At 39.0% G+C, this 27,088-nt stretch overlaps 1 protein-coding gene across 5 annotated transcripts in view; it reads left to right on the forward strand.

Annotated features, from left to right (window-relative positions):
* Window positions 1-27,088, forward strand: part of KCNQ5 (potassium voltage-gated channel subfamily Q member 5) — a 284,367-nt gene that overhangs the window by 177,784 nt on the left and 79,495 nt on the right. For all 5 annotated transcript variants that reach the window (XM_065055277.1, XM_065055273.1, NM_001282828.1 and 2 more), the window contains 1 exon segment: window positions 19,891-19,981. In XM_065055277.1, the coding sequence (XP_064911349.1) occupies window positions 19,891-19,981 (91 nt within the window).

Below are 27,088 nucleotides of genomic sequence, written 5' to 3' on the forward strand. Positions count from 1 at the left end.
GATGGCTTGGATGCTTGGCTCCACTAGTGCAGTAAAATTGTGTCTGACATCTGTTTAATACAACTACATGGAGCTTAAAAGTGAAGGGCAAGCCTGAGGATTCAAGCTGATGGAAACCTGCTGCCAATGCAGTGTGTGTGCTCATGTAGTTTATTAATCTTGTCAGTTGTTATTACCTTTTTATCTGGATCCTGTTAACTTAGGATTTGTATGTAACTCATGGAAAGATCTGCTTTTGTTTTCTTTGTTCAGATATGAGAAGTCTGTTGGCATGAGTCTTCAAAGGCATTAAGTCAGTAGCATCATGGAAATTTGGCAATGTTTTGAGCACTTGAGTAGCTATAAAAATTAGACTAGGTTATTTTAACAGGCTATTGTTCCACAATCTATCTCATCTTTCTGTGTTTTTTTTTTCTTTTTATAACTTTCAAGTAATTTAGAGCTACTTTGCTTTTATTCCAATGTTCAGTAAAAGCTGTTACTTAGTCAGTGGGACTTTGCGATTTCAATATTATATATTGACTGGATACGGTACTAGATACGGTATGACTAGAATGGTACACGCTAACACAAGCCAAACAACTGAGACCTTTGCATATGGAAGTCTATCAGCCTGTAACAGACAACTTCTCTTAGCTTTATTTTCTGAGGAATAATTAAATATACTTACGTTATAGAGAACAAAGTAGTAGAAGACATTGATTTGACTCTCATTTCTTTTATTACTCTGATTCAGTTACTCTTGATCGTGTACATCTTGTTGGATGATCTCTTTGCTGTGGACCCTTGGCAAACATTCTACTGCCATCTAATCTTTCCTCCCTTGGCCCTCCTGACAGGAATGGACAGTTACACTCTCGTGTCCTAAAGCAAGGCTGTCAGCACCCATCCATGCTCCCAGAAAGTTCTTCACTGCAGAATCTCACTACATTCATGCTGAGTATCTTCACAACCTTTCCTTTGTGGGCCTTCTCTCATCTTGCTATTATTTTGGGGACCAAAGTCATGCCTTCATCTCTTACTATCAAAAATACTCTTTACTCGTGCAAAGTGTAAAATCATTTATTACCACTTGCAATGCTTTCAGATAATCACTGTTGTTTTGGGTTTTTTTTTTGCTGTTATGCAATACTATGAAAGAAGCATCTTATTAATGATGTACTGATTTACTTTCAGGTATTTTTAAATGAACCTCTCATATTTTCTACAAGTAATACTTATAATTCATTATTACCAGTACTATCCTACATAATATGCTACCTTTAGTTTCTTTCAGTTTATTTTCAAGGCTGTCTTAACAAGAAAATAGCCTGAAGGCTTTCTGGGATTTGATTTGTCAAGGTTTTTAAAGTGAAAAATGAAGTTATTTGTTTCACGGCCCACACAGTGCTATTCCCCGTACTCCACCTCTGGCTCAGCAGCGTTGAGTGTCCCCTCACTGGGAGCTCTTCTCAGGGTGACAGTCAGGGCTGGCAAGTAAGGCCAATAGTCCCTCACCCACACTGGTAATAACTTGGATGGAAGCCTCCAAGATAGAAGATGAACTGGAAAAAAGCATGGATTTGATATCCTTAAGTATTTTGGGATTGTGATTGGCTGCTAATGTCATATCCAGGCCCCTGCTCCTCCATCCAAGACCACACCGCCAACATGTGGAACATTTTGCAGGCATACTCAAGGAACCACAGCTTGCTTCCAAAAGATTACCATCCAAAGTCTGGTTCCTTGTCTTTGGTTTAATTCTGTAAAATGCATTGTTTAGCAATAGGAAGATATTTTAAGCTGTACATTTCATTTTAATCATTCTTCTTTGGAGTTGTGGTCTCTTAGTCTTAACCACTATCGCTAACAGATCTTATATATAAATAATAGACATTATTTACTGTGTGATATAAGTGAACACTCTTATTTAATTGTAGTCAGACCATACTGTCTTCATTGTCTCGCATTTTAAATCATTTAAATGTCTTTCAGGGCAAAGATAATCAAACTATTATCATGTTACTCGAGTCAGATTTTTAAGGAAGACTGTAGAAGGTGCAAAATTTGAGAAACTTCTGAAAAATCTCACTAAGTAGATATTTCTGTCTTTTGCAGCTTAACACCCTTGGAAATGTTTCCTTAGAATCCTAGCATTTTTGCAACCCTCACAACAGAAATCTCGTTATTGGTTTCAGACTTGATTCTGCACTGTTTCCTTGCACACATTCCATTGACTTCAAGGTTTTTCTTGCATAATTGGCCGTCACGTACAAAAATACTTATTATTTCAAACACTAGAGGTTTCTCAGAAGATTCTGAAGAGCCTGGAAGCTGTATTAAGAAAGTAGCTTTCCTTCATTTAAAAAAAAAAAAAAAAAAAAAAAGCAGATTAGTGATGTGCTGTATTTATTGCTGCCTGCGATGTCGTTCAAAGCACTGTAACAGGGGTGCCTAGGGAAAGAGTGCTGGCTGGAACACTGTCCTCAGCATCTTCTTGGGACATTTACTTTTTGAGCATCAAGGCATATGATGTGTGGGGTTTTTTGTAACTCATCTCTATTCATAGACTTGCAAGGACCAACAGCAGTGAGAAATGGCTCCTGTGTGTTTTAGTAGTCCAGTGGTGTCATGTAACCTCATTGATACTCAGCATAAATCCTGAGCTTTGCTTATCATGATGCACGACGTTTCCTGAGTTCCCATCTCACTGAAGTTTCATGATTTTTCATAGCATTTATTATAGACATTCAGTCTTTTTTTTTTTTTTTTTAATTTAAATTTCCTTAGCTCTGCAAAGAATTTCTTTGTTGATCTGGTGATGAAGATAAACCCGCTATTCTTCTGTAACAGATTCTTTGAGAAGTTTATTTTGGATATTGTATTGCAAATTGTGTTCTTATGTTTGAAAAATCTCTATGTAAGTCAGTAGGCACTTTTGTGGACACTCATGCACTAGTTTCAATGCTTGGGTAATGGTAGTAGTGTAATTGTGCCAGGCTGCAGTGCGAGTATGAACTACCCTGTCTGTCTGGAAAGCTGGGTGAATAATGGGACAGCTGGCCTGAGCTCACCTCTGTGCTGCTTTGGCTGCACTTCGTCAGAACTCGAGCGAGCTTGTTTAAAGCTGACCTTGGCAGGCTGACGTACGTGACCGTCTCACTGTGTCTTCACATCTTTAAATGCAGTAAGGGCCCGTCTTTGCTGTGGCTTACTGCACTAAACACAAAATGTTTCTCAAACATTGGATTTGTTACCCAAAAAAAAGGAGCTGATTTCCTTTCAGGAAATCTTAACCCTACTAATGTCAACAGCAAAGCTTGTATTAATTCCAGCCAGGATGGGATGTCACCCTGCCAATGTGGAACTCATGTTTCTGTGTCCCTTAGTGAGTGTAATGCATCTAGGAAATATTCACATGAACCCTCTCTGCATTGCAGTGTCAGGAAGGATCTCCTTATGTTAAGTCTCTTTCCTTGCTAAAGCAATGGGACTGAAAACAAAAATTAAAAAAAAAAAGCAAAGAAAAAACCACTCAAACAACAACAACAACAAAACACCAACAACAGCAACAACAAAAAAAACACACCGCATTTCTGTGACCTTGTGCTTGATAAGGAAATGAACTCAGAAGCCTAAAAGGTTGGCCATGTCCTGTGATACTGTTAAGATGAGAGAGACAAAAGCATAACGGTGTGTTTCTTTCTGACAAAATAAAATCATATTGATTAGGGTATTTTCACAGTTAAATATTAAACATTCAGGAACTTGGTATGAACTGCACTGTGTGTCTCCGTTACTGAAAACAGGGCAATTGCTTCAGTCAAAAGTGAACACAATCCAGTTGTTGATTAGTTACAATACCAGAATTGATGGCTTGTTTATCCAAGTGTTACAAATTCTCTGGTTTTCAGTTTTCCTTTTGCGGTAGCTGTTGCCTCTGCTATATAAATGTGGTTACCAAAATGTGGTAACTATATAAATGAGGGAGAGAGCCTTTGGTGATACTGATGCAAAATATGCAAACAACTTCAGCTAAACATAGCTTTACCATGGTTTTGTTATATAAATGTCAACTTGAAATTAAATGTTATGGAAACTTTTCTTTTATCTTTATGGACTCTACCAGCTGCACGGTTATAGTTTTCTCAAGTACAGTTTACATTTATGATGTTGTTTAAATCTATCACATACATTCAACATGCACAGAAGAATTTTTTAAAAGCAAGCTGTTTGCATTTGTGCAGTAATTACCTATCATCCAGCTTCAATCTTCTCAAATGCAAGAGAAGTCTGTGCTGACTCCAGGGAGACCAGGAGTCACTGAAGCTGGTAGCAGCAGTTTGATTTTTCCAGACACTAATGACCTGAAAACTTCTTATACATGTGTGTTTCAGGACTCCCGCTGTATCATTATTTTACAAATTGTGGGCAATTTTGCAGTGTATTAGCCAATTAGTCATTTTTTTTTCCCTTGGATGTTTTGCAATGCCATTGCAAAGGTTGCATTGTAGTCCTTATTTTTCTCCATATGTCTGATTTGAGACTTATCTAGTAACGGGAATAATTATTTTAAAATTGCCATTTTTCTTGAGTTGTTTTGTCCAAACCAGGTCCTCTTGTCAGCAGGTTGCAAATATATTTTGAAACAGTAGTGTCCTTTTAGGTAATGACAATGTTGTTGTCCCTGCGGTGCAGTGTGAATATTAGGTACTGTACATACAGTTAAAGCATTGGCCTAACTCAGCCTCCTAGTGTCGGCTGTCTCCAGTCGACAAATCTGGTCATGAAGCTACAGACGCAGACAGATGGAGATTATTCCAGACATATCAGCCCACTATGAGTCATGAAAACTAGACACCGGCATTCATTAGCCCTGCCAGCCTGCTTGGCCTGGCATGGGCTGGGTTCAGTGGTCATTGGATTAGAATTCGGAAATTAGAGCTCACTTCTGTCTGAAGTCTTCTCTCCTAGTTCCTGAATAAGATTTATTCTTTACTCACATATAATAAAGATTTGTAAAGCCAAGATGCAAACAGAGCAGATGAACAGAAATGGAAATTAACTGCCTCTCAGAATTCCACACAGAGGCATTGGGGCAGTAATTACACAATAGATCTAGGCAAACAAAACATACATCTTCATAGAACTCAAACTTTGTAAATCATTCATGGTTTATGTATGCATGCTAGAAATACACATAGGACTCCAGAACTGTGATTAGGCAATCTGATAGCAGCAGAGTCTGTCAGGGTCCACAGCCTGAGGTTTGGGAAGCCCCTGAGTCCCACCTGGCTTGGCACCTCCACAGGAGGAGACCACTGCTGCAAGGGCTGGATACGCTTTGGCCTGGTCCTCTGTGATCACCCAGACAGTGAATGGCAAAGCGCTTCTCTGCAAAGTTTGGTCCATGATAAAGCAGATTTGCATGGACTTTCATTACTAAGTTTATGGAGTTTTTTTAATTCTGAAAAAAAACTTTAAAAAACTTCTATGTGCTTCATGTAGCTGTCAGGTGATTCACATTAAACCAGGCAAAGGCTTCCTGAGGCAGTAGGCAACAGGTTCTAATAAGGCAGCAAAACTGAAAATACAGGAACAAATAAAAATTGTAATTTTACCTTCAGTCTTTGTAAGTGCTTTCTGTCTAAAGACATTCTCATTTTATTTTTTCCTGCTATTGCAAAATTGAATTTTTTAGAGGAAGCTTTGATAATACTGTCATGTCCTCAGCAAGATGATTAGAAGTGAAACTCAGGCATAAGTGCTTCAGTTGACAGCAACTGGATGGGAGGGTTTGGAGTTTTTTCTTGTTGTCCTTGAAGCAAAATCGACCAAACACTTTCAGGTCCCCTCCCCCCTTTCCTCTGAAGCAAAGAGCTGTGGCAACTAGAGACAGGCCACTAGATACATGCAAGGCAGACGTCTAAAAGAAGAAGTTTTCTTGGATACCTGCATTTTACCTCGTGTTGCTTATTAGAAATCAAATGGGTCAATCTGGAGTCAGGAGAGTCTTCCTGCAGATCAAATTGTCATGGATTCAGAAGGTATTTTGGCTTTTCTTTGCAGCTGGGCCATGGCCTACCCATGGCAATCGTGTGGTCCTTCCTAGATGGTGCTGGTAGCTTCAGGGCCCCGTGGATGGGCTTTGCTCTTCCCAGCTCCTGAAGGCATGGAAAAGTTCAGCCTCCTGAAGTGCGGTGGTCACTGGTACATTCAGAAGCTCAGCTAAGGGACCACATGGCCACTCCCACTCATAAGCTCTAAGAAATACAGGAATAGTCATTTTTTAAAAGTAATTCTCTCTACCTACCTACTTACAAAAGTATTACAGCTACCGCTGGATACGTGTGCATCACAGCACACTGACCGAAGTGGCCTTTTTGCCTTTCAAACAGATCCTGTAGGATGCATGTACTTGCAATCATCTCTGATTAAACTCTGCACGCAGTTCATAGAATCATAGAATGGTTTGGGTTGGAAGGGACCTTTAAACATCATCTAGTCTAACTCCCTTGCTGTAGGCAGGGACATCTTCCACTAGATCAGGTTGCTCAGAGCCCTGTCCAGCCTGACCTTAAACACTTGAGTAAGTGCTTACAGGATCAGCATCTGTGAAAGGAAAGTTACAAATCCCCATTCTTTATCTAAAGCCAAACCAGCTAATAATAACATGGGCGGGTGCAGCGTGTGACTTGCTGGGCCATGGCCACAGGTGGAGGAAATGCCTTGTGGAAAGACATCAAGCAGCCCACTGAAGATGTGATAAACACATTTCCAAATGAAAGTGCTGTGCTACTGGACATCTGAATCTCTGCCTGGGCATTTAGTTACTGACTTGAGCCTCAGAAGTGCTCCAAAGGCAAACTAGGACTGCTGAGTATGTCTGCCACTCAAAACAGTTTATTGGGTTCTTCTGTATCTGAAAATACCATCCAATAGGTGGAAAAATCCTTCTGTGCTGTGCAAGAGATAATTTATATAATCAAGATACCATTTATATGCATCCTGGTTTGTTTTTTAATTCAGTATCTCAGGTTTGGTGGCATTTTTTGCATTTTCAGCAACATAAAATAATACCCTCTCATGAACTAAAAGGACTATAAACAAATAAGTGGAGTTATGTACAAAGTAAACTATGTCTATCATTGTAGTAAAATAGGCATTTTAGCTTTGTTCTTGCCTGGGTTGCAGGAAAAATAACAGGCAAAATAAAAGGGAGAGGGCCAAGAATAGCAATCCAGATAATGAGGATACCACAGAGAACTGTGAGGCCATTTTAGGTTGAGAGGTCTTGATATCTGACCTCACTGCTTCAAAGTTAGGTTAAGAGATCTTCAACCGAAAGGTATGAACAATGTGAGGTTATCAGGGTGAGGAGACAATAGCTATAAGAGATTAGCACCAGGAGGATGAGGATGCAGAGCTTCCCATCATTCCAGCCCATCAAGCTCACTTGTTCTTAATCTAGTAGATTGACTGATGTGGTCTGGTGATCTGAATTAAAAAAAAAAAAAAAAAAAAAAAAGAAGAAGAAATTAGCTCATTATACTTCGAGGAGTAATGTGATACTCAGTGTTTCTTGTTGCAAGCTGATATTAAGAAAATATTGTGGTGGTGCTGGCAGCCTGGTGCTGCAGCAGGCTACCCAGAGGCCACAGAGCCGCCTTCCCTGCAGAAACTCACCACTCAGCTGGACGCAGCCCTCAGCAAGCTGGTGTGATAGAACTTGCTTTCAGCAGGGGGTTGGACAAGATATCTGCTTGACGTCCCTTCCAGCCAACATGGGACTGTGATTTTTATGAATTTTTATGAATTCCCTTTGTAAAAAAAGCCAGTATAGCTTTAGTTTTGTTAGATATTAATGCGATTTCAACAGACAGGCCCTTGGTTACTTATTCGCCTCTGATTGTCTGAGCTCAGTGATGCTCTGGGCATACTGCAGAACTATTTATTTCATACAGTTTTGTAGGAAGGTTTGACTAAATGATTTGTTAAGTTGAAAAGGCTTTCTGCTGGTTTGATAGATTGGTTGATTGGGTTACTTTTTCATCTATTTGCTCTCATATGGCTGGATGGATACTGTTATGGGATTTTTCAGTTAAATCAACATGCCTAGTCCTGCTCTGTATTTATTCTTTGAATCTACATAAATAAATGTTCATAACAGGTCACAAAATATATTAAAAGAGTTGAGCTAGCAGAACTTATTTTTTACAGACAAATTTATACAACAGTTTTCGCTCACTGTGAACCCACTCTTTTTGCTTGTCAAGTTTCCTGAGCAGTTAGGAGACAGGCAGACATGCATCTCTGCTGGAAGGAGAAAAACACTTGCACTACTAGGAGGTGCAGTCAGCTGGTGTATCTCAGCTAAGAACCATTCCTGGCTGTGAGTGTTCTGTTTGGGTCCCACTCCTAGCCTAGGAAGGACCAATTCTCAACTCTCAGAAGCTTCTCGTGTACACTGGAGGTAACGTTTTGAAGACAGTTAAGCATTTTAGAGTCTCAGAGACTCTGAATTTGCAAAAGCCCTTCAGTGCCTAGCCTGTACTGACTTTTAATGTGAATCTTTATGAATTGTAGGAGGCCAAAATGTAATTTATCTCTGCTCCACTTTGTTAATATAGGAAGACAACGCTATTGTGTCTCATGATGGGGTTGTCTGGACTGAGCACACTGAAGGCTGTTAAGTTGCTGTCATAGAGGTACAACAGAGAGATGTTCCCCTGGCACTTGCACAGCCAGGAATGATTCTTAGCTGTGATACGCTAATTAACTGTACCTCCTTGTAGTGAGAGAGGTGTTTTTCTCCTTCCAGCAGAGATGCATATCTATCTCTCTTATAGTTGTGGGAAATTAGAGTCCTGTTCACTGGAACATTCCATGCAACTACCAAAGGCTAGTACTTTGTGTATTGAAGCTCCAGAAAAAACTGTTTCAACTGTATGGTTAACAAACAGATCTCCAGGACTTCTTCTGCGGCCAGTGTTTATATGTATGTACTCGCAATCATCTCTGATAAAACTGTGCACATAGTTCATAGAATGGTTTGGGTTGAGAAGTGCCTTGTAAGACCATCTAGTCCAACTCCCTTGCTGTAGGCAGGGGCATCTTCCACTAGATCAGGTTGCTCAGAGACCTGTCCAGCCTGACCTTGAACACTTGAGTAAGTGCTTACAGGATCAGCATCTGTGAAAAGAAAGTGATCTGCTAAAGTAAAATTCATATAAATTTGTCTCTGTGCCTATAATAATGTCTTAAAAATGCAAACTTGTTTCACACTAATTTCTGAGCAGGATGATTTTGGCAAAGAGTACAAGCCACTGTAAGATAAAATGTTGGAAAGTAAAAGCACCTTCATGCGTTGTTTCAAACAGACAAGCAGCAGCTTTAATGTGTTTAAGAAGGTCAAAGGGCAAGTTTTTCCCCATATGGAAAATAAGTGATCGCTTTGTGTATTTAACATTCTGCATAAGCATAATAGTCATTCCAGAACCTTTGCAAGTCCTCATTTAATAAAATAACTCATTATCGAAACAGAAATATTATTGTTGCCAAAGCAAAGTATTAGCATTCCACTGGCACACGGAAGCCAGACACGTGAGCAGCAGCCGACTTCCCCACAAACATCCCAGGAGCAGCAGGTCCTTCTGCAGGCACAGAAGATGCTGCCCCTCCGCGCCACTGCAGGCAGCCACCGCTGGTGCATGTAGCATTGTAGGGCCTCCAGAATATCTTGTTTGATGCACAGAAGAAATTACGTATACACTCTTTCCAATTTCAGTGATTATGAGATAAAAGACCCTGAAAAATAGAGGAAAATGAGTCACAGCATTGGCTTTGACTGGAGAGACTCAGACAGAATAAAGCCTCATTTTGAAAAGTGTTGTATCTTGCTTTAGGCCACTGCGAGAGCTGTTCCGTTCTCAAAGCAGCGTGTGATGTAGAACTACGTGCTGTTTGTTGTACCCACCTCAGCAAGACCTAGTGCTTGACAAAGTGCATATCTGCTCTTTGCTTTTAAACATGAAGAAACTTAAAGCATACAAGGAAATAGGTGAACTCCCCACTGCCTCCCAGATTTGAGACTTTGTGTTGCCTTCCTGTCAGTCTCATACAGATAAGCATAAAGCCCCATGGAGATGGGAGGTAAGTGTTGCTGTTGATACATTAACCCCAGGAAATTCTCATCATCATTTAAACCCTTCAAGATGGGATGATTCTTTTGCAATCTGACATGCTTCTGCCATCAGGTCCTGTTCTGTTAGTACTGCTGCTTAACAACAAGGAAGGGCACTTCAGATTCCAGAAAGCGCAGAACTTATTTAGGTTAAGGAAGACAAGACTAATGGTGTGACATAAAACTGAACACGCTCAAGCTAAAGTGCAGTGATTGATTTTTAGAAGTATGTTTAACACTAACAATGCACTATGTTGGAAAAATATTCTGTATTCCATTTATGTCTTTGTTTACTACTGGGAGAAAACTATAGGAAATTAACAGGATTTTTTTTGCACTGGTGATACTTATGAGTTGGCTCATAATTCCCCACAAAAGCCATACTTCCACTGAAGTCAATAAAGACCAAAATCCAGCTACTAAAGGAGTGACTGAAATTAGAGAAAGAAGACCTAGATCTTGGTGCACTGAAGAAATACTTCAAAATGTTTATTCCTGACGCCATTATGACATTACTCTGCCAAGTTTGATGAGCCCTTGCATTTGTGGCTGCTTCTGTGGTAGTTGTGAGGGGTGTTGGAGCTATAAGGTAGCCTGGACTTTTAGATACTGTTGTTATGCGTATTTTTTGAAGTTGCCATGTTTTGTTCAGGACAGAATTACTCTTTCATCCTTATTGTCCTAAGTGGTGTGTTTAAAAATATTATTATGTATTTCAGTATATGTAAAGGTGGTAAATTGTTCCTGTCTTAATCAACCTTCTGAACGAAGGCATCATAAAGTGAGCAGATAAACTGGTATTTGTCATTTTTAATAATTTTGTACCATTCCTCCCACAGCCATCACAGGCTGATATAGAGATATGGTACAATGTATATCAATGACACTCGGGAACTGTGACTTTTCCACTTCAAAATACATTTTTCTATTAAAAAAAAAAAAAGTTGTGGTTTATTGTCTTATCCAGTATTCTGGCAACATGTGAAACTTAATAGCATTTAGTGGCAGCAAATAAATGGGAATCCCCATGCAAAGCCACGTGTGTCATAGATTCTCCATCTATATTATAAAAGTGAACGTTGCTGCCATAGTAATTGTGTTATTTTGCAGTCTGGAAAATTGTTATTGGAGGATTTGTTCATTGTGGGTATTACTTTGTTCACATGCCTGAAATAATAAAAAACTATAGAGGAAGCCAAGGGTTACTGAGAGGCCTTCTTGAGAGATATGATGGAGAGGAGTACTCATGTACTGCTGCAGTGTATTTACATGACTGCCTTGAGCCCGTTCCCCTTAAGAGCTCCTTTAGTTCTCTACGTTACTGACCATACGCTACTGAAAAACAAATGTAAAACCAAAGCAAAATCCAATACATAACATAGTACCGGAGAAAAACAGGAGAAATAAGGAGATGGGTTTATGTTCCAGAACTCTTCAATAGGATGGAATATTTTAGATGAAAATGCACAGCTGATCCTTGGGTGGTGCCCGCAGTGTAAATCTGTATTAGTCATGTTGAGCTAATTGTCTTAATCCCGAATCTTGCGAGTAGTTTAATCCCAACCTTTTCATTAAAATATACCAGGCAGGCACCTGAATTTGAATTATTAGATTTTCAATAGAATTTGCCTCTGTCCTGACCTTTAATTAAGACATAAACCTGTACTGAAATAGTCTCATTGATCATAAATTACAGCTCATCTTTTAAATATATTTGCTTGATAGTGCTTGGATAGGGACTTGTGTATCATAATAGTTGCATAATAATAGTTTTTCAACACAATAACTTGATGTCCAGAAGTACCTGTCCATAGTGAATGATATAATAGCAAATCCAGAAAAAAAAATTCATCCAGATACATGCTAACTCCCAGTGCATACCCAGAAATTGTCTAGGAAAGTGCTGTTTGGCCCAGACTGAAAGGATGTTGATGGCAGTCCTCACAATTTAATGGTGTAGACCATCAGGAGCTATCGGGAGTAATGGTGCCATTCCCTGGCATGGGATGATTTACTAGGGGTCTAGCTGAGTCACTCTGATTGGGATTAACTCCAGAGGCTTAGACGGGATTTCTTCCCCAACCCAGTGTGGTTTCTAGTTAATTTTAGCCGCCAAAGCCATCGCACTGTTGGCCACTGATGGGAAATATCAGTGGTCAATTAAAGGTTGCTAGGTGAGTTACTAGACTTGTCATTGGGAATCAGGGCTATTTGATTCAAAAGAAAAAATAAATATCTACAGAGTTGTCTGAATACAGATTTTTAAATTTTTTTTTTACTAAACTAAGCATTCATTTTGAAAATGTTGGTCTACAATAAGACCTATTCTTTGGATGTGATAAAAGGAGTGTTTTGTCATCTTCTACAGATTTGAGGCACCTGTAAGTGCAATCAAGGATCCTGGCATGCGAATCAGTATAATTCTTCCCAGTCTTTATAATAGTTAAAATCCAGAACAACACATGCTTTATTCTTATTTTTGTGTTAAAAATGTCTCCTGTTGAAGCCAATGAAAACCTGTTGGAAAATACCTAGGTCAGAAGTATCTCTGAGCATTAAATCTGTCAGAATAAGCATTTCTTGGTTTGTTTTCTTGTCTTTTAAGCTGATACGCCTGCTTAATGAAGAATGATGCCTGCTTTTTGTTACCCTGGAAAAATGTACCTTGATGTTTTATTTTTTGTCTATGATGGAATGGATTATCAAATGTGCATTTAAGGACACTTCGATTTGTGTCCCATAGGTATCTCAGCTATTTCATTTGCCTGGGTTTGATTACATCTCCTGTTAAGCCTTTTCATTGCTTTGTCGATATAAGCCAAATACAATCACTTAGCAGACATGGCTAAAAATACAATGTCTTCAAAATATGGCAGAAAAGGTCAGTTTAGGCTGACACCACTTTTTTAATACTGCAAACTTAAACTCTTTCATATTGGAACTGTTCTAATTTTTAGAATGAATAAACATCCTGTAGGTGAACGAAAAATAAAAGATTGTTTAAATATAATTTATTCATCAGAGCCTGACAAAACTCACTTTTCTAAACAAGTTGCTTCAGCAACAAGTTCAGTTCTTAGAAAATTTCAGATATGAAATTTAGTTCAAATTTCTGTATTTCTGAAAAAGGTACCAATCTGAGGAAAGAATATATAAAAATATGGTATTTCTGTAAGTTTATTTTTACCGCAATATTGTTTTTAAAGTTTCCTATCCAGTTTGTTTTCACATTTTAAGACAATGAGGTCTTCATGCTCCACCTCTCCATAGACAGGGCTGTGTTATTTCTGGGTGGAATGCAGCGCATTATCAAGCCCTTAACATGTTACACTCTTCCACTTGAAGAAAAGGTTGAAGTGCAAGTCATTTTAAAGAAAGCCTACAGGAGAAATTTATGAGCTTTTTCTATGGGAGAGCGCTTATTCTCCATGCGGCTTTTGTCAAACATTTTTAACAAATTGTAATAACCTTTGTCATATCTCATTTTCTTGCGTAAACAAGTCACATTGAAACTATAAATGATGGAAAATTTAATCCACATGGCTTTCACTATCAAAACTGTTAAACTGTGTTCTTTTCCACCATGTCAGCAGTGCATTACCTGTTTTATAGAAATGTTGAAAAGATTACTTTTTAAGGGAGATACCACAGGACCTGCGTAAGTGTCCTCCACACACCCGCACTGGCCAAAATTCTCACTTTCAGTTCTTCCTGAAGCTGGGAAAAAGCTCCAGCGTTTGTTTCTCTGCATCCTACTGGAGAGGATATTTCCACTCGTCTCCAAGAACTGTCTGCTCAGCGCCACCAGGAACCCTTGTGAGGCTGGCAGGAGCTGCCAGATCTCTGCTGCCTCCCTTGTCTTGAGTGCACATATCTGCTTCAGGATCCATCACTGGAACAACCTTTGCAGGGACATGGTGGGATCCCCATCACTGGAGGTCTTCAGGATGTGGTTGGACAGGGCACTCAGTAATCTCACTTGGGCTCCCTTTCCCACAAAAGGTTGGACCAGGTGATCTTCCAAGGTCTCTTCCAACCCGGGCTGTTCTATGATTCTCTGCAGTGTGATGCACCAGCTCTCATTCTAACAGCAGGCAGACTTTCTGCTCTGTGGGAATTGACTGCTTTGCAAATCATGTTTATCTACAGCAGTAACTCCTAGTCCAGGAGATGCTGTTTTCCTCTGTCCCCTTCAGCTCTGGGGCACACTGAAGTTGTGAAGTCTCCCTTGCTCACACACCAAGAGGGGTGAGAGGGCCAACAGCATCCAGCCAAGGTAGTGATCTCGCATAGGGCAACAAACTTATCAAACATCTGTCTCAGTGCTTTTTGTGAGAACTATTCACCAAAGCTAATAGTCCCAATGAAAGTATAACAATGCCAGGAGTGACCATCTCTCCTTCCTTTCTTGGTAGGGTTTTTAGTGGGTATTGTTTTAATTTACCTAAACCTGCAATGGATTTATTGGTGCTATACCTCCAGTATAATCTTCAGCACGTTTATTTATCTAATCCCTCATAGAGATTTTATGCATTCAAGGATTAAAAAGTCATTTAAAGGCAATATTTGGGTACTCGAACAGCAAGATCCTGATCACTGTTAAGAAAACATGGGCACTGCTCCTGGCTACGGGAAGGAATTACTTATGGAGGGGCTCAAAGAGCATCTTTGTAGACTCAGACCTCATGAATGCAAACAGCTTCCTGTAAGTTTGCAAGCAACTGCATTAGTTCTGACTTTGTAACGGTGGGGAAAGTAAGAGCTACCTTTTGGTCATAGTTAGGGTTAGCAAAAGCTTACAAACATTTTCTGCCTTCTATACAGAATCCAGGATAATGTCACTGCCAATGGTTTGCAGACAGTTTTGGTCATAATCCTGAATGTCCTTGCATTTATGGGGATGAAATCAGACCTCAAATAATACTGGAATAGAACTCTGGTGGTCTAATAGCTTAATTATGTCACTTTAACACTGATATACTTTTATTGTTTACAGACGAGGTATAAAGCTGCTTGCAGATGTTTCAGTTTTGATTATTTTAGTTCTAGCAGTAAATAATGTAGCAAAATAGCTTTTAAAGATCTTCCCTGGGTGTATTTTTATGCTTGTGATATTCCCTGAGTAATGTTTTAACAATTGCTTTAAGCTGAATATCCTCTTCCATATGAACAGCCTTTAAATCACAAACTGTAGTAAAATTCTGTTGAAAATTAAATAAATAGAGAATTGGTAGTTCCTAATTAACCAGTAAGAAAAGTTTATGAGAGGCAGATTGAATAAATATCAAAGCTTCTGAGTTATACTATCTTTCATAAATTGGCTTTTCTCCAATTAGTGTATGCTTTCAGAAGCAGGGGAATAAGATGAAAGGCTCTGCATCAAAACTGATTACTGGTGAAACAAAATGGAAGTTGCTGCTTTTGATAAAATACAAGACTATGGCAGTGCTTGAATAATTTTATGGGAAGTTACTGCCTAGGGCATATGTTTTACTGTCTGATACTGAATGCATGAGGAAAGACCATCTGTTTTTTTCAGCCTGAACAAATATATGGTCCAGATTAAACCACTAGAGGCCAAATATAATTGGTCTGTGTTTTGCTTTATACTACCCTCTACCTACAGCAGCATCCTGTTGTATAGCATGTGTCATAGCACACAGTTCACATGCTGGCATTTGAAAATACTTCTTCCTCTAGTGAGGGTTATGACTGTCCAGGGCTTAATACAAACCTACACACTTCATCTGTCACTGGAGAAGTAGTTCATGATAGAAAAGAACAACTTCTGATACACTTTGACCACTGTGGCGGTTGAACCTTAGGGATTTTTTTTTTGCTGTACAGGCCCTTGTTTAGCATCCAGCCAGGTGGAATGTGTTGCTGTATCCTTTCTGCCTTCAGTTCTTGCTGGGGAAAAGGAGAGATGCTTTCATTGAATGGCTCCAGTAAGCAGATTATATTAAAAAAAGATAGAAAGTGAATCCCAACTATTGTTTTATATTGAAGGAAGGAACGTCAGTGATAAATAAACTACTGAAAATATTCCAGAAAGTTTAACCCTTTTCTTTTTGTTGCCAGTGTTGTGTTTTACAGCACCTAAAAGTGTGCTTTTAGTTTTGCAATGCTAATAGGACTGGGTTTCTTCCCTCCCCCAAATTGCTTACAGATTCATTTTAGACATAATATGCTGAATGGCAGCAAAAAAAGTGTTCAGTGTTGGAAGGAGGGATGAGGGGTAGAGGGGCAAGATTTGAGTGGATAAATGCAAACATTTCTCTTTTGTTCTTTAATAATAATTAATAAAACTGCTCTATTCCTTGTAGAGCTTCTGGAAAAACTGAGAATAAAAGGTTATAGAGGTCTGGAAAAATATATTTCTTCTGTATGGCTGTGGGGATTGTTTCTGGATTTCATGGATAATCTGCAGAACTGTGTCTTCCAGGTGCTAATCAACACTGTGCCTGACTTTCCTGAATATTTACCATTATTTTGATTAATATACTGTTTAACTGTGCCGGTCCCCTCTCCTGACTCACTTTTCCCGTCTATCGTGAATTAACACTGCCCACAGTGATCTTCTAAATCAGAAGCCTGGGGAACTGTGGTAACGCAAGTGGTGGGTGAGTATGGGATAGTTCTATGACTGCAGGATTGGACTGGGACTTAAAATGTTCAGGTTTATTCCACATATAAAGACTTTCTGTGTAGCCTTAGGCAAGTCCCTTACCTTTTCTGTGCTGTGGTCTCCAGCTGTGAACAACAAGCTTTCTTTTTTCCTGCTACGTCTATTTTCTATAATTGTGCTACAAGAGATCTCTTGCAAGTGAAAACTTGTATTGTGTGTTTGGACAAGACTCTGCAACTGGACCTCCAGTTTAGTTGGTATTACTGGAATACATCTAAACAAGAGTAATTTTTATTACAAAGGATCAAAGAGAATGTCATTTTTAACTGATTCAGGACTAAAGAAATTCAACAAAAGGAAAATATATCCTTTTACTGTAAATTCTTAGTCACCTCTTAATTTTATCTTGCCCTCTATACAAGCTTTAACAAGGAGAAACGACATTTATGCCTATGCCAGTAGGATGTAATTACAGGGGGGCTGTATCTGAAGACTGTAGCACCTGAAATTACCAGCAATGTTGTGGGAGCTTTTCCTTTTTTTAAAAAGTGGGGAGAAGGGGAACAAGAGTTTTCACAAGATGGATTTTTGTCACTTGATTGAGTTTGTTATGAAACCTTTAAGCATGTATATGCTGCTCTTTATCCTTCTTTAGTCTGGCTTGCCAGTGGTATGTGCCAGAGACACCCTTTGCCCTGCTGGGTTCTGTTTTATTTACAGGTCTGGGTAAAGTTTATATGCAAGCTCCTGCCAGATTTGATTTTAAGAACAGAACTTCACCCCAGCAGTTAAATGATATGCTACAAAATGTGCCTCCAATGTCTTATTGCATTGCACATCAGATTTTCTAATAGAAATTCTGAAGAAATTGACTTACATTTTTGTCTAATGTACTGGATATATTACAGCACTACTATATTACAGCACTATGGAAACTCTCTATGTTATAAGGGAAAAAGCAATTTTAGCTCCTGAAGCACAAGCGGGAGCGGATGCAATAATATACTGAAGTCTGTATCCAGTAGTTAGAATAATAGAAGAATTTAGGTTGGAAAAGGCCTCTTCAGGTCATCTAGTCCAACTTCCTGCTCAAAGTGAAGCTCACTTCAAAGTCAGACCGGGGCCCTTTCCAGCCAAGTTCTGAACGTCTTCATGGGCAGATGTCACGCCCTCGCTTGGCAACTTGTTCTGGTGCTGGATCACCTTCATTATGACTTTTTTTCTGTATAGATAATCATAATTTTCTGTCCTGCAAATTATTTCCTCTCTGCCTTCTTTATAACCAGAATTAGATAGCTGAGGACATCAGTCAGAGGTCTCAGTCTCCCTTTATCCAGGCTGGCAAACCCAGCTCTGCTCAGCCCCTCTTATGTGTCATGAGCAGCAGCCTCTGACCACCTTGGTGGCCCTCCACAGGGCTCCCTTCAGTCTGTCCCTCTGTCTCTCGTGCTGGGAAGGCCCAAAGTGGGCACAGCACTCCAGATGTGGTCATTCAGATACCAAACAGTGGGAAACAATCACTTCTGTCAACCTGCTGTATACGTTTGTGCTAGTACACCTCAGTGTGTGGTTGGGTTTCATTGCCACAAGAGCAAACTGCTGAGGGATGTTCAGCTTGGCCACCAGAAACACCTCCACACACCCTCTCCAGTGTTTTTCTTAAAAAATGCTTTCTGTGTTTTCAGAATTATTGTGTTATTTAATGGAAACATCATATTGAAGAGCCTATGCATCCATTACATAGATCTGTAATTTTTATGTTTTTTCCCTTCATCCCTTGGAGAGATCTGAGTCCCTCTTGTATCAGGAAGCAACCATTTGTACTTTCTTGCAGATATATATCTGCATTATTCACAATACCTATTCACGTTGGGTTAGAGCATCTGTTAACAAGAGTCCCAGCAATTCAGATAAAAGCCGAAGGTCTGCCCTCTGTGGTTGACTCATTGCCCAGCATGACTGGCAGATGTCTTAAGAAGGAAATTAGGAAAACATTGGTAGAATTAATTGTTGCTACTTGCAAAATCCAGTGCAAGAATTTAAAATATAGAACATGTACGGCCTTGCACTCATACAGTGTGCTGCCTGGCTGCAGATTAGTCAGTGTGGGATATTGTGGTAATGAACTTCTGATCCAATTCATAGGTGGTTTCACCAGCACAGTGATATTATTGGTGGTGCAGTACGATAAGAAAGGATATTCCTTATCATCCATAGTAGAGGCTTCAGAGTGATACCAGCTCTACAGGCTGATGTCTGCAAACAGCACCTCTGCTGTATGCTGAATGGATCAGACATGGGATATGCAAGAATTTCTACAGTGATACTGGGTGTTTGCATCTTCCTCACAAAGGGATTTAGCAGCATGTTGCTTTGCTTTGCTTGTGTGTATTCAGTATGTTGAAACATGAAAGCTCATGCAAGCTCAAATTGCTGTCGTTTTCCTGATTGTAATTGCACGACTCATGTAAGACTTCCTTAATTCACTCTTTTGTTTTAACTTCTTCAGTGGATTGTATGATATTAAGTTTGTTCCCAGAATGGAGCCTGTTCATTTAGGGCAGTGATGCCAAAACTCAACTACTGCTCAGCTTCTGGTAGTTTGTACATCAAGTCTGTTTCTCAGAGGGAAGTTTTTTCAGATGGGCACTTAGGTGCAATATGTATTTAGCTCTTCAATAAGCTTATATCGCGGATATTTGTGGTCAGTTGTTAGAGAAATTATTTTTCAGACTGGAGAGAGGATTGTCCCATTGGTTATCTTTCTTTAAAGCCACTAAGAGTATCTGGACTGCGTATAGGTACAGGATTGTGATACCAAAAGTAGTGTCGTGTATATTGGGTCATTTCTCCAATAAAATCTTGTTTCTTGTGTTTGTTTCTATTAATTCTACAAGTGCTGCTCAAAAGCATGTGGATTTAGTAACAGGCTACTCTAGTGTTTTTAATGGACTAAGTTAAGTAGTGGTTGAATTCCCTTCTATTAATGAAGACTGTTCATTGATAATCTTCTATTAATGTTGGTGAGGTAGGATCAATATAGATACTGGCTTGGGGTTCTGAAAAATATTAACAATTATTAATATTCTTTCTTTTTCAGTTTTCTCCTTGTGTTTGGTTGCTTGATTTTGTCCGTGTTTTCTACTATTCCTGAACACACAAAACTTGCCTCTGGTTGTCTCTTCATTTTGGTAAGTGAAACTTCTAACTACAAGACAGATTTACAGATACTTTTATATACACTCAAATGCTCTCTCTCACCGTGGAGAAAATAGTATTATTCCTGAATGCTTGAAGAAACCAGACTTTTCACCTGGATGATGAAAAAATAATAAAGTAGAGGATGCCACCATCTTTTTCTTTAAAAACAGGTCAGATTGTATGACAGTGTTAAGAAGTAATGTATCACATCCCTTCTTTGCTTGAGAATTGCTGTACTTAATAACTGATAGTTTTTCTACTGCAGTTTGGCAGAGACTGAGCATGAAAGACCTTTGATGCTGCCACTGCCTTTTATAAAGTCAGTATGTAGTAAGAGGCACTTATACTTAAAATAGGAAATAATTTTAGTATCTTAGATACCAATTTGTGCTAACTATTGGTAGATGCTGACATTTTAGTGGCAGTTGCTGCAGTAGGAAGTGGTAGTTTCATTATTTTTTCATAACACATGCTTTTGCATTATATTTCTCTCTGCCTTTTCTCTTCTGAGATAGATACAAATGGCTTTAATCCCTAAAACTGCTTGCCATTTTTCATGCATTGTATGGATGCCGCTTTACTCATCTGTTTCTTGATGGGCCATTTAGTTCTGCAAGTGATGGCCTGAGGATAGGCAGTAGTGATCATTAAAATGTCACTATATACCCAGAGTTACCATGGTTATTTCAGTTCCATGTATACAGCAGACTGTGGCTTGTTAGGTAGTGCCTGGGGTGAAGTAACTGCTGACAAATGCCAACATTTTAATTGTCATCGCTTGTATATATCCAAAAGCCCTGGTCTTCAGAACAGCTCCCTAATTAATTATGGCATGAGCAGGCCAATAAGCATAATTACCATCCATGCTACGTCTCTACAGCACAATGTGCTACTGCATCAAGATACTTAAACTAAACATCCAGAGCTGGCGAGGTGCAGATGTGTGGTGCTATGCTCCATCTGATGGTTTCTTAGCAGGGCTAATTAAGGAGGCTCATCTTAAATGTGGTGGTTTGCATCCTTAGCCCTTTTTCTGGAGAAAAGGCCAGGTGATGTTAAAATAGTGAAAAGTGATCAGATTTAATCCTATACTCATATCTGGTCCCATTATTTACATATGTGAACAACATTTTGCAAACTGAAGCTTGTTTAAATGTTCTGCAACTGGTTATATTGTTTCAATTACTACACTAATTGCTAAGATTTTCTGATATAGAAAATAGGAAAATTTGATTAGTCTGAAAATACCCTATTTCTAATAGCAGGTACTTTCATTACTAGTCTGTTTATGTAAATTGTAGAAATACCATTTGTTCTGACATAAAATAAGCATTTCCCGTGAGCCACATATTTGTTGATTGTGGCGGTATTCATACTGCCGCTGATTCCCCAGCTGCTTGATCAACACATTCCCTGTGCTTCGCCATGGCTCTCCCAGGAGCTGGAATGTGAAGGAGCTCTTGCAAAGTTCTGAGTTTGTTCCCTGCACTGCATGGAGTGGCCTCATAGAGGCATCCGTCAGTGGAGAGGCACTGCTCGAGGTCTACAGCAGGACACAGTGGTGCTTTCTGCTGCTGTGGCTTCAAAGATGGACTTCGTTCATCATAACAGTTCATGGACTCACAGAATAGTTTGGGTTGCGATGGACTTCAAACTTCGTCTAGTCCAACCTCCCTGCAATGAGCAGGGACATCTTCAACTAGATCAGGTTGCTCAGAGCCCCGTCCAGCCTGGCCTTGAATGTTTCCAGGGATGGTTCTGACTGTAAATCCTGTAGCATCCTCTGAACACAGAAATGCCCTCAAGGAGGAAGAGGGTGGATAGTTAATCCCTGAAGCATCAATATTAGCCCAGTCCAGCATTTCTGTGCAATAGTCTAGTATGTTCAGCAAACCCTTGGCAGGAATAAACCTAGTGATGACGAATTTTACGGCTCCTGCTGTGGGTCTCTAATGGAGAAAAATATAAACACAGCAAAGTATGAAGTTCCAGAAGCAGGCTAAAGTTGACTGGTTTATTCCAGTTTGCTGATGCATGATTTGCTCCTTCTCTGAACACTGAATTATTAGCTGATATTAGCAAAGTTATCAAAGCAGGCTTTTTCAACTGCAAACCAAGAGAGAAATAAATTTCTACATTAGCTCAGGAGCAGTTGTTTTGGCAGTGCCAACACATAACTGCAGTCATTAGAGTTTTCACAACCTTTTCCTAGCAGTGATTCACACAACGCTCACAAATGTGTCATTTAGTAGAGACAGTTGTATTAACTATCAGATGTGTTTTAATACTCTTTTGTTTCGTGCTTGAGATGGAAGATAAATGTTTATTTTCTAATGAAGTACAGTACAAATACAGCAATCCCTAGAGTTGCCTGCTGGGTTTCTGTGAACTGTTTGCTTTGAAGATTTATTGCAGATGTCCCCCCTACAGCCATGTTAATTGGCTAAAAAGCTAATGTAATGTTCCTTCAACTTAATACCTGAGCTGCTGCCTTCACTGGCACCTGTGGCTTTTGACATATTGCAGCTATTTGCTGTTACAAAAGGAGGTCAAATAGGGAAGTGAAGATGGGGTGAGCAAACCTTTCCCTCTTTCTCAGAAAGCCCAGAGGAGCTGAGAAGATTATTGCTCTGCAATCAGTCAGTTCCATTTATCTCCCCTGACCTCGCCTTACATGGGAGGAGAAAACATATCTCCTAATCATTGCATCCTAAAATCCATCTCAGAAAAATACGACGAGGTGTGATAGCTCAGAGTAAATCATTGTTTAGGAAAGCAGTATTAGCTGAGAGCTTCTGAGCATCAGCAGAGGTTAATGGACTTGTCTGGGCTGCAGAAACATCTGAGCCGATGCAAACCTGCCCCGCTGCCCTGTGCCGAACCCAGCCGGGGCTTCGGTCCTGGCGGCTGCACAGGCACTACTGTGTTCCGGGCATCGCCTGCTTATCAGGGGCTTGTCAAGGGGAGACGTGTTTAGTATTTGAATCTGGTGCTTAAAATGAAAGTCCTGCAGATAAGTTAAGTGCATGTTACACACAGCAGTGTTGGATTGTTACATCAGTAATTAATTTGCTTAGATTTTTGTCTAGAAATAATAAGCCTAACCAGGGGGAGAGCATCAGATAAAACTCCTTATATCTTTAATAAGTATGCTTTAGCCTTGTCTGTGCACACAACTTCTGGCACTCAACTTGTAGCAGTGATACATCCCAGACAGACAGCAGAATAAAGTCTACTTCAACATCGAAAAAGCCACAAGACACTTAAGAATCCAGCTAACGAAGCAAAAAAAAAATAACCTTTCATGTATTGCTGATCTCCTCCAAGTACATTTGCTGGCGTTTTATCAAATAATAAACACAAGGGAAGTAAAACTTAGACTGGAAAGGCAAAATCAAATCTTTTGGGGAAAACAGCCGAGAAGGAATATTTCTGGAACTGGAGGTCACTCACTCTCATGACCATTATTTTAAGATAATTTTCAACTAAAGCTGTGTGAAGAACTGTGTTGTTTGCTATCAGTTCAAGAAAATAAATAAAATTATTTGAGTTGGCTGATGAAGATCTGGCAAATCAAAAAGTCCCAACAAAGTGTTGGATCAGATTAAATCTTTCATTTGACGTGGCATAAAATATTGTGTATTTGAGCATTTTAGAACTTCGAGCTTAAAAGTAAAATTGAAGCTGTAGGAAATAAATGCCGTTTTTATTTAAAGTGAAAAAGGACTCAATTTTTTTCATTATTTTCATTTTTAATTGAGATGGAGAGATTGCAACACTTATGTGAATTTCTGCAGGACTGTTTTTGTCAAATCTGTTTTGTGTGTTTCTCTGAAAAAGGCTGGGGTAGAAGGCTGTACCCAGTTCTGTAAGATAAGGGCCTATGAAAATGTACTCTAGGAACACATTCTTCAGGCAGAAATAGCTCCCAAAGACATAAAAGCAGACAACGTGCAGTAGATGAGGTTGGCTTCTATATGTACTATGGTCACTTATGTGAATCCAACAGGAGAGCCTAGTAAGTTCTTCTAGCAATTAAGATCTTCCTAACATTTCTTCCTTCTCTTAACATTTTCCCATAAAAGAAGCATAGAAGGAGAATGAAGATAGATTAAAAAAAAAAAACAACAGTAAAGATGCATGATAGCATGCAGGCATATGTTCATGTGCTAGGAGAGTGAATTCATCTGCAGCAATGTAATCATACAAATCTGCTACAAAATTTTAAAGCTGAGCTGAGTGGATTTTAAAGAGGGATGTGGATAGTGCTCAATTAAAAAAAAAAAAATAATAACATTCTTCAGATTAGATTTATTGTCCCAGAATTTGAATCTTCTTGTGATGCTTGGATAAAAGACCCAGACTTGAGCAAAGGACCAGACGGATGGCTCAGTAGGACCAATTAACCATGCGTAAAAGGAAAACCTGAATCATCTTGAGAGATTTCAATTATAGATACATTTCTAACAAAGAAGGTAAGGTATAGACCACATGTTATTGTGGTTTTGTTAAGTCTTCTCCCAAGAGAAACAGATGAACTCATCCCTGAGCTAAAAAATCAGTGAGTTTCAAGTTTACCAGAGCTTATCAAAACTCAGAATCAGTATTTCTTGGGAAATAATAATTTTCAGTGTTCTTTTTAACCCCAAATCAAAGCATAGCTTTGAAATTTCAAAATTTCTACACATACATCTCTAAAAAATTGTCTGTTAGACAGACGACACTGATGTTATCAAAGACAGAATAAGAGAGGGAAATGTAATGTTGATAAGGTCAAAGCCTTCATGTTTCAGTCTTGTTCAGATTCATATACACTAATATTATAACAAGATGATAACATAAGCATAAAACAATTCAACCATGTCACAACAAACTGCCTGTTGGCTTTGAAAGAAAATATTCTTACCTTATCAGAACAAATAATTTAATGTCTTTGCTGATTGAAGTGATACTCTCCTATTATGTATACTGATTTCATCAAATCAGATCTGACTGTTGTTATAAAAACTTAGACCAGATCTCATCATAACTGCTTGAGAATCTTTGCGTGCAAACAGAGCAGACTTCTCGTTGGAAATGTAAGTGCTGGTTGCACTTTTCTGAGCTAACAGTTATAACAAGGAAGTCCGACAAGGCAAAAATGTAAATGAAAAAGTGAAGTTATTTGAAAACATGTAAGTAGATGTCCCCAAAGCTGTAATTATTCTGTCAGAAGGCAGTGTTGGTACTTCCGACCAACCAGCAAAGCTCTGAAGCAAATAAGCACAGACTGTAGCTTTGGAGAGAGATGGAAGTAACAATAAAAAATATTTCATGACAAAGGAACATGGCACCACACATTATACTGTAAAGGTATCTATGATGAATCTATTGTCAACAGTGCTAAGGATGATAAAAGACACTTCAAACACATCAGAGAATAAAGACTTCTCGATACTGGCATAAGCCTATTATTGATTTGTTTCTGGGCTTGATTACATTGTCAGTAGTGTTTTGTCCTTTCTTTTATTTTGTTTTTGTGTATTAAGCAGAAATAACCTTTGTGAAGAGAAGAATGAAAAATCACACATTGAATGGAATAATTTCTCTCTTTTAATTAAAAATGCAATATATTATAGTTCTACTGGGAAAGCTTAAATAGATTTGATGACTAAACATGACTAAGAGAGTATTATTATGTGTAATCTACAATCAGGTCAAAGAAAAATCTCATAACTGCATCAGTTAAAGAAGGCAGGATAACTATGGATGGTTACCACAAGTGCTACAGCATTGAACAGCAAATGCAAGGCAAGTGAGAGTTTCAGAGTCGCATTTCCCAGGCAGGCAGAACTACCAACCAGTTACCTGCCAACAAGAAATCTCCATTTACTGTGCAATGTTAAGATCACTGGGGTTGCCACAAGTGAGCGGTGACTGGATGAAATACGGCCATGAAAATATTTTCCATTCTCTCTGAATGAACAGGACATGTGTAGAGAAATGGGTGGTACTGTGTAATGAAGAAAGATGGGTGCAAACAGCAAACCCACAAACACTGTTAAGTGTAACAGAACTCATTACCTGGTGCGATTTTAACATTGAAATGACTAACCTGTAGTAAGAAAGCCAGTGTTGATAGGTACATTACACTCTTTCATATTCTTGTTATAGAGCTGTCACTTGGCTTATCTTGTCCATAACATTATATGGCTATATGCAGAAAGTCAGGAGAGAAGATACTAGTACTGTGAACAATCAGTTTCTGGTTCCCTTTGCTTCCCAACACAGAGAAGACTAGCATTCAGAGGTGGAGAACATATTCTTAAAAGCAAAAGGATTATCCATATTATTCAGGAAAAAAAAGGCTTTTAGCCAGCCATTCAAGGGACCGCTTTCTCTAGGAGAACACAGAATCTCTAGGAGGATTTTGAGATTAAGGGTAGAAAATGGGGAGGATTATATATTAGTGATGGCGTGTCAGGATTCAGATTAATAGGGATATAACTCTTTGAGGAGGAAAAAGCATGTCTCTTTGTAGGCTAATCACCACATTGTACTGAAGGACCAAACCAGCTGTCCTTGACCTCCTTGAAACATAAATGAACAACACTCCTTGCACAACAACTGCTCTTCCATGACATGTCTTCCTTCTTCTTTTATCAGTTTAAGTAATAACAAAGTAGCATGGGAAACCACTTCCAAGTCATAAGTGTAACTTTTTCCATAGATGTAGATTTGAAATAGTTTATGCTGGACTCTGAAGTATTGAATTTTCTTGGCTTCACGCCAGAGTTTGATAAGGATCCAAATTTGTTATATGGAGAGCAATAGCTACCTCCTTAAAACAGTCAACAAACAATTTAGATTGCAACAGTAAAAATGGATAGATATCAAACTCTCTATCAGAAATTCAGACCTGACCCTTGTTAGGGAAATATTGATTTGCCAAATGGAAGTGCAGAATATGTCTCCAGAGGAAAGCCAAATGACATGGTTATAAATAATATGTGAGGAGAATGTCTATGAAGCACTAAATGTCAAAAGGAAAAGAATGCTGAGAAAGGCAGAACATAAGTGATGTGAAAGCTGTTTGGAAACCTGGGGAACACCCATCA

Source organism: Columba livia, chromosome 3 (assembly GCF_036013475.1).
Source record: "Columba livia isolate bColLiv1 breed racing homer chromosome 3, bColLiv1.pat.W.v2, whole genome shotgun sequence".
In the NCBI taxonomy this organism is placed as follows: Eukaryota; Metazoa; Chordata; class Aves; order Columbiformes; family Columbidae; genus Columba; species Columba livia.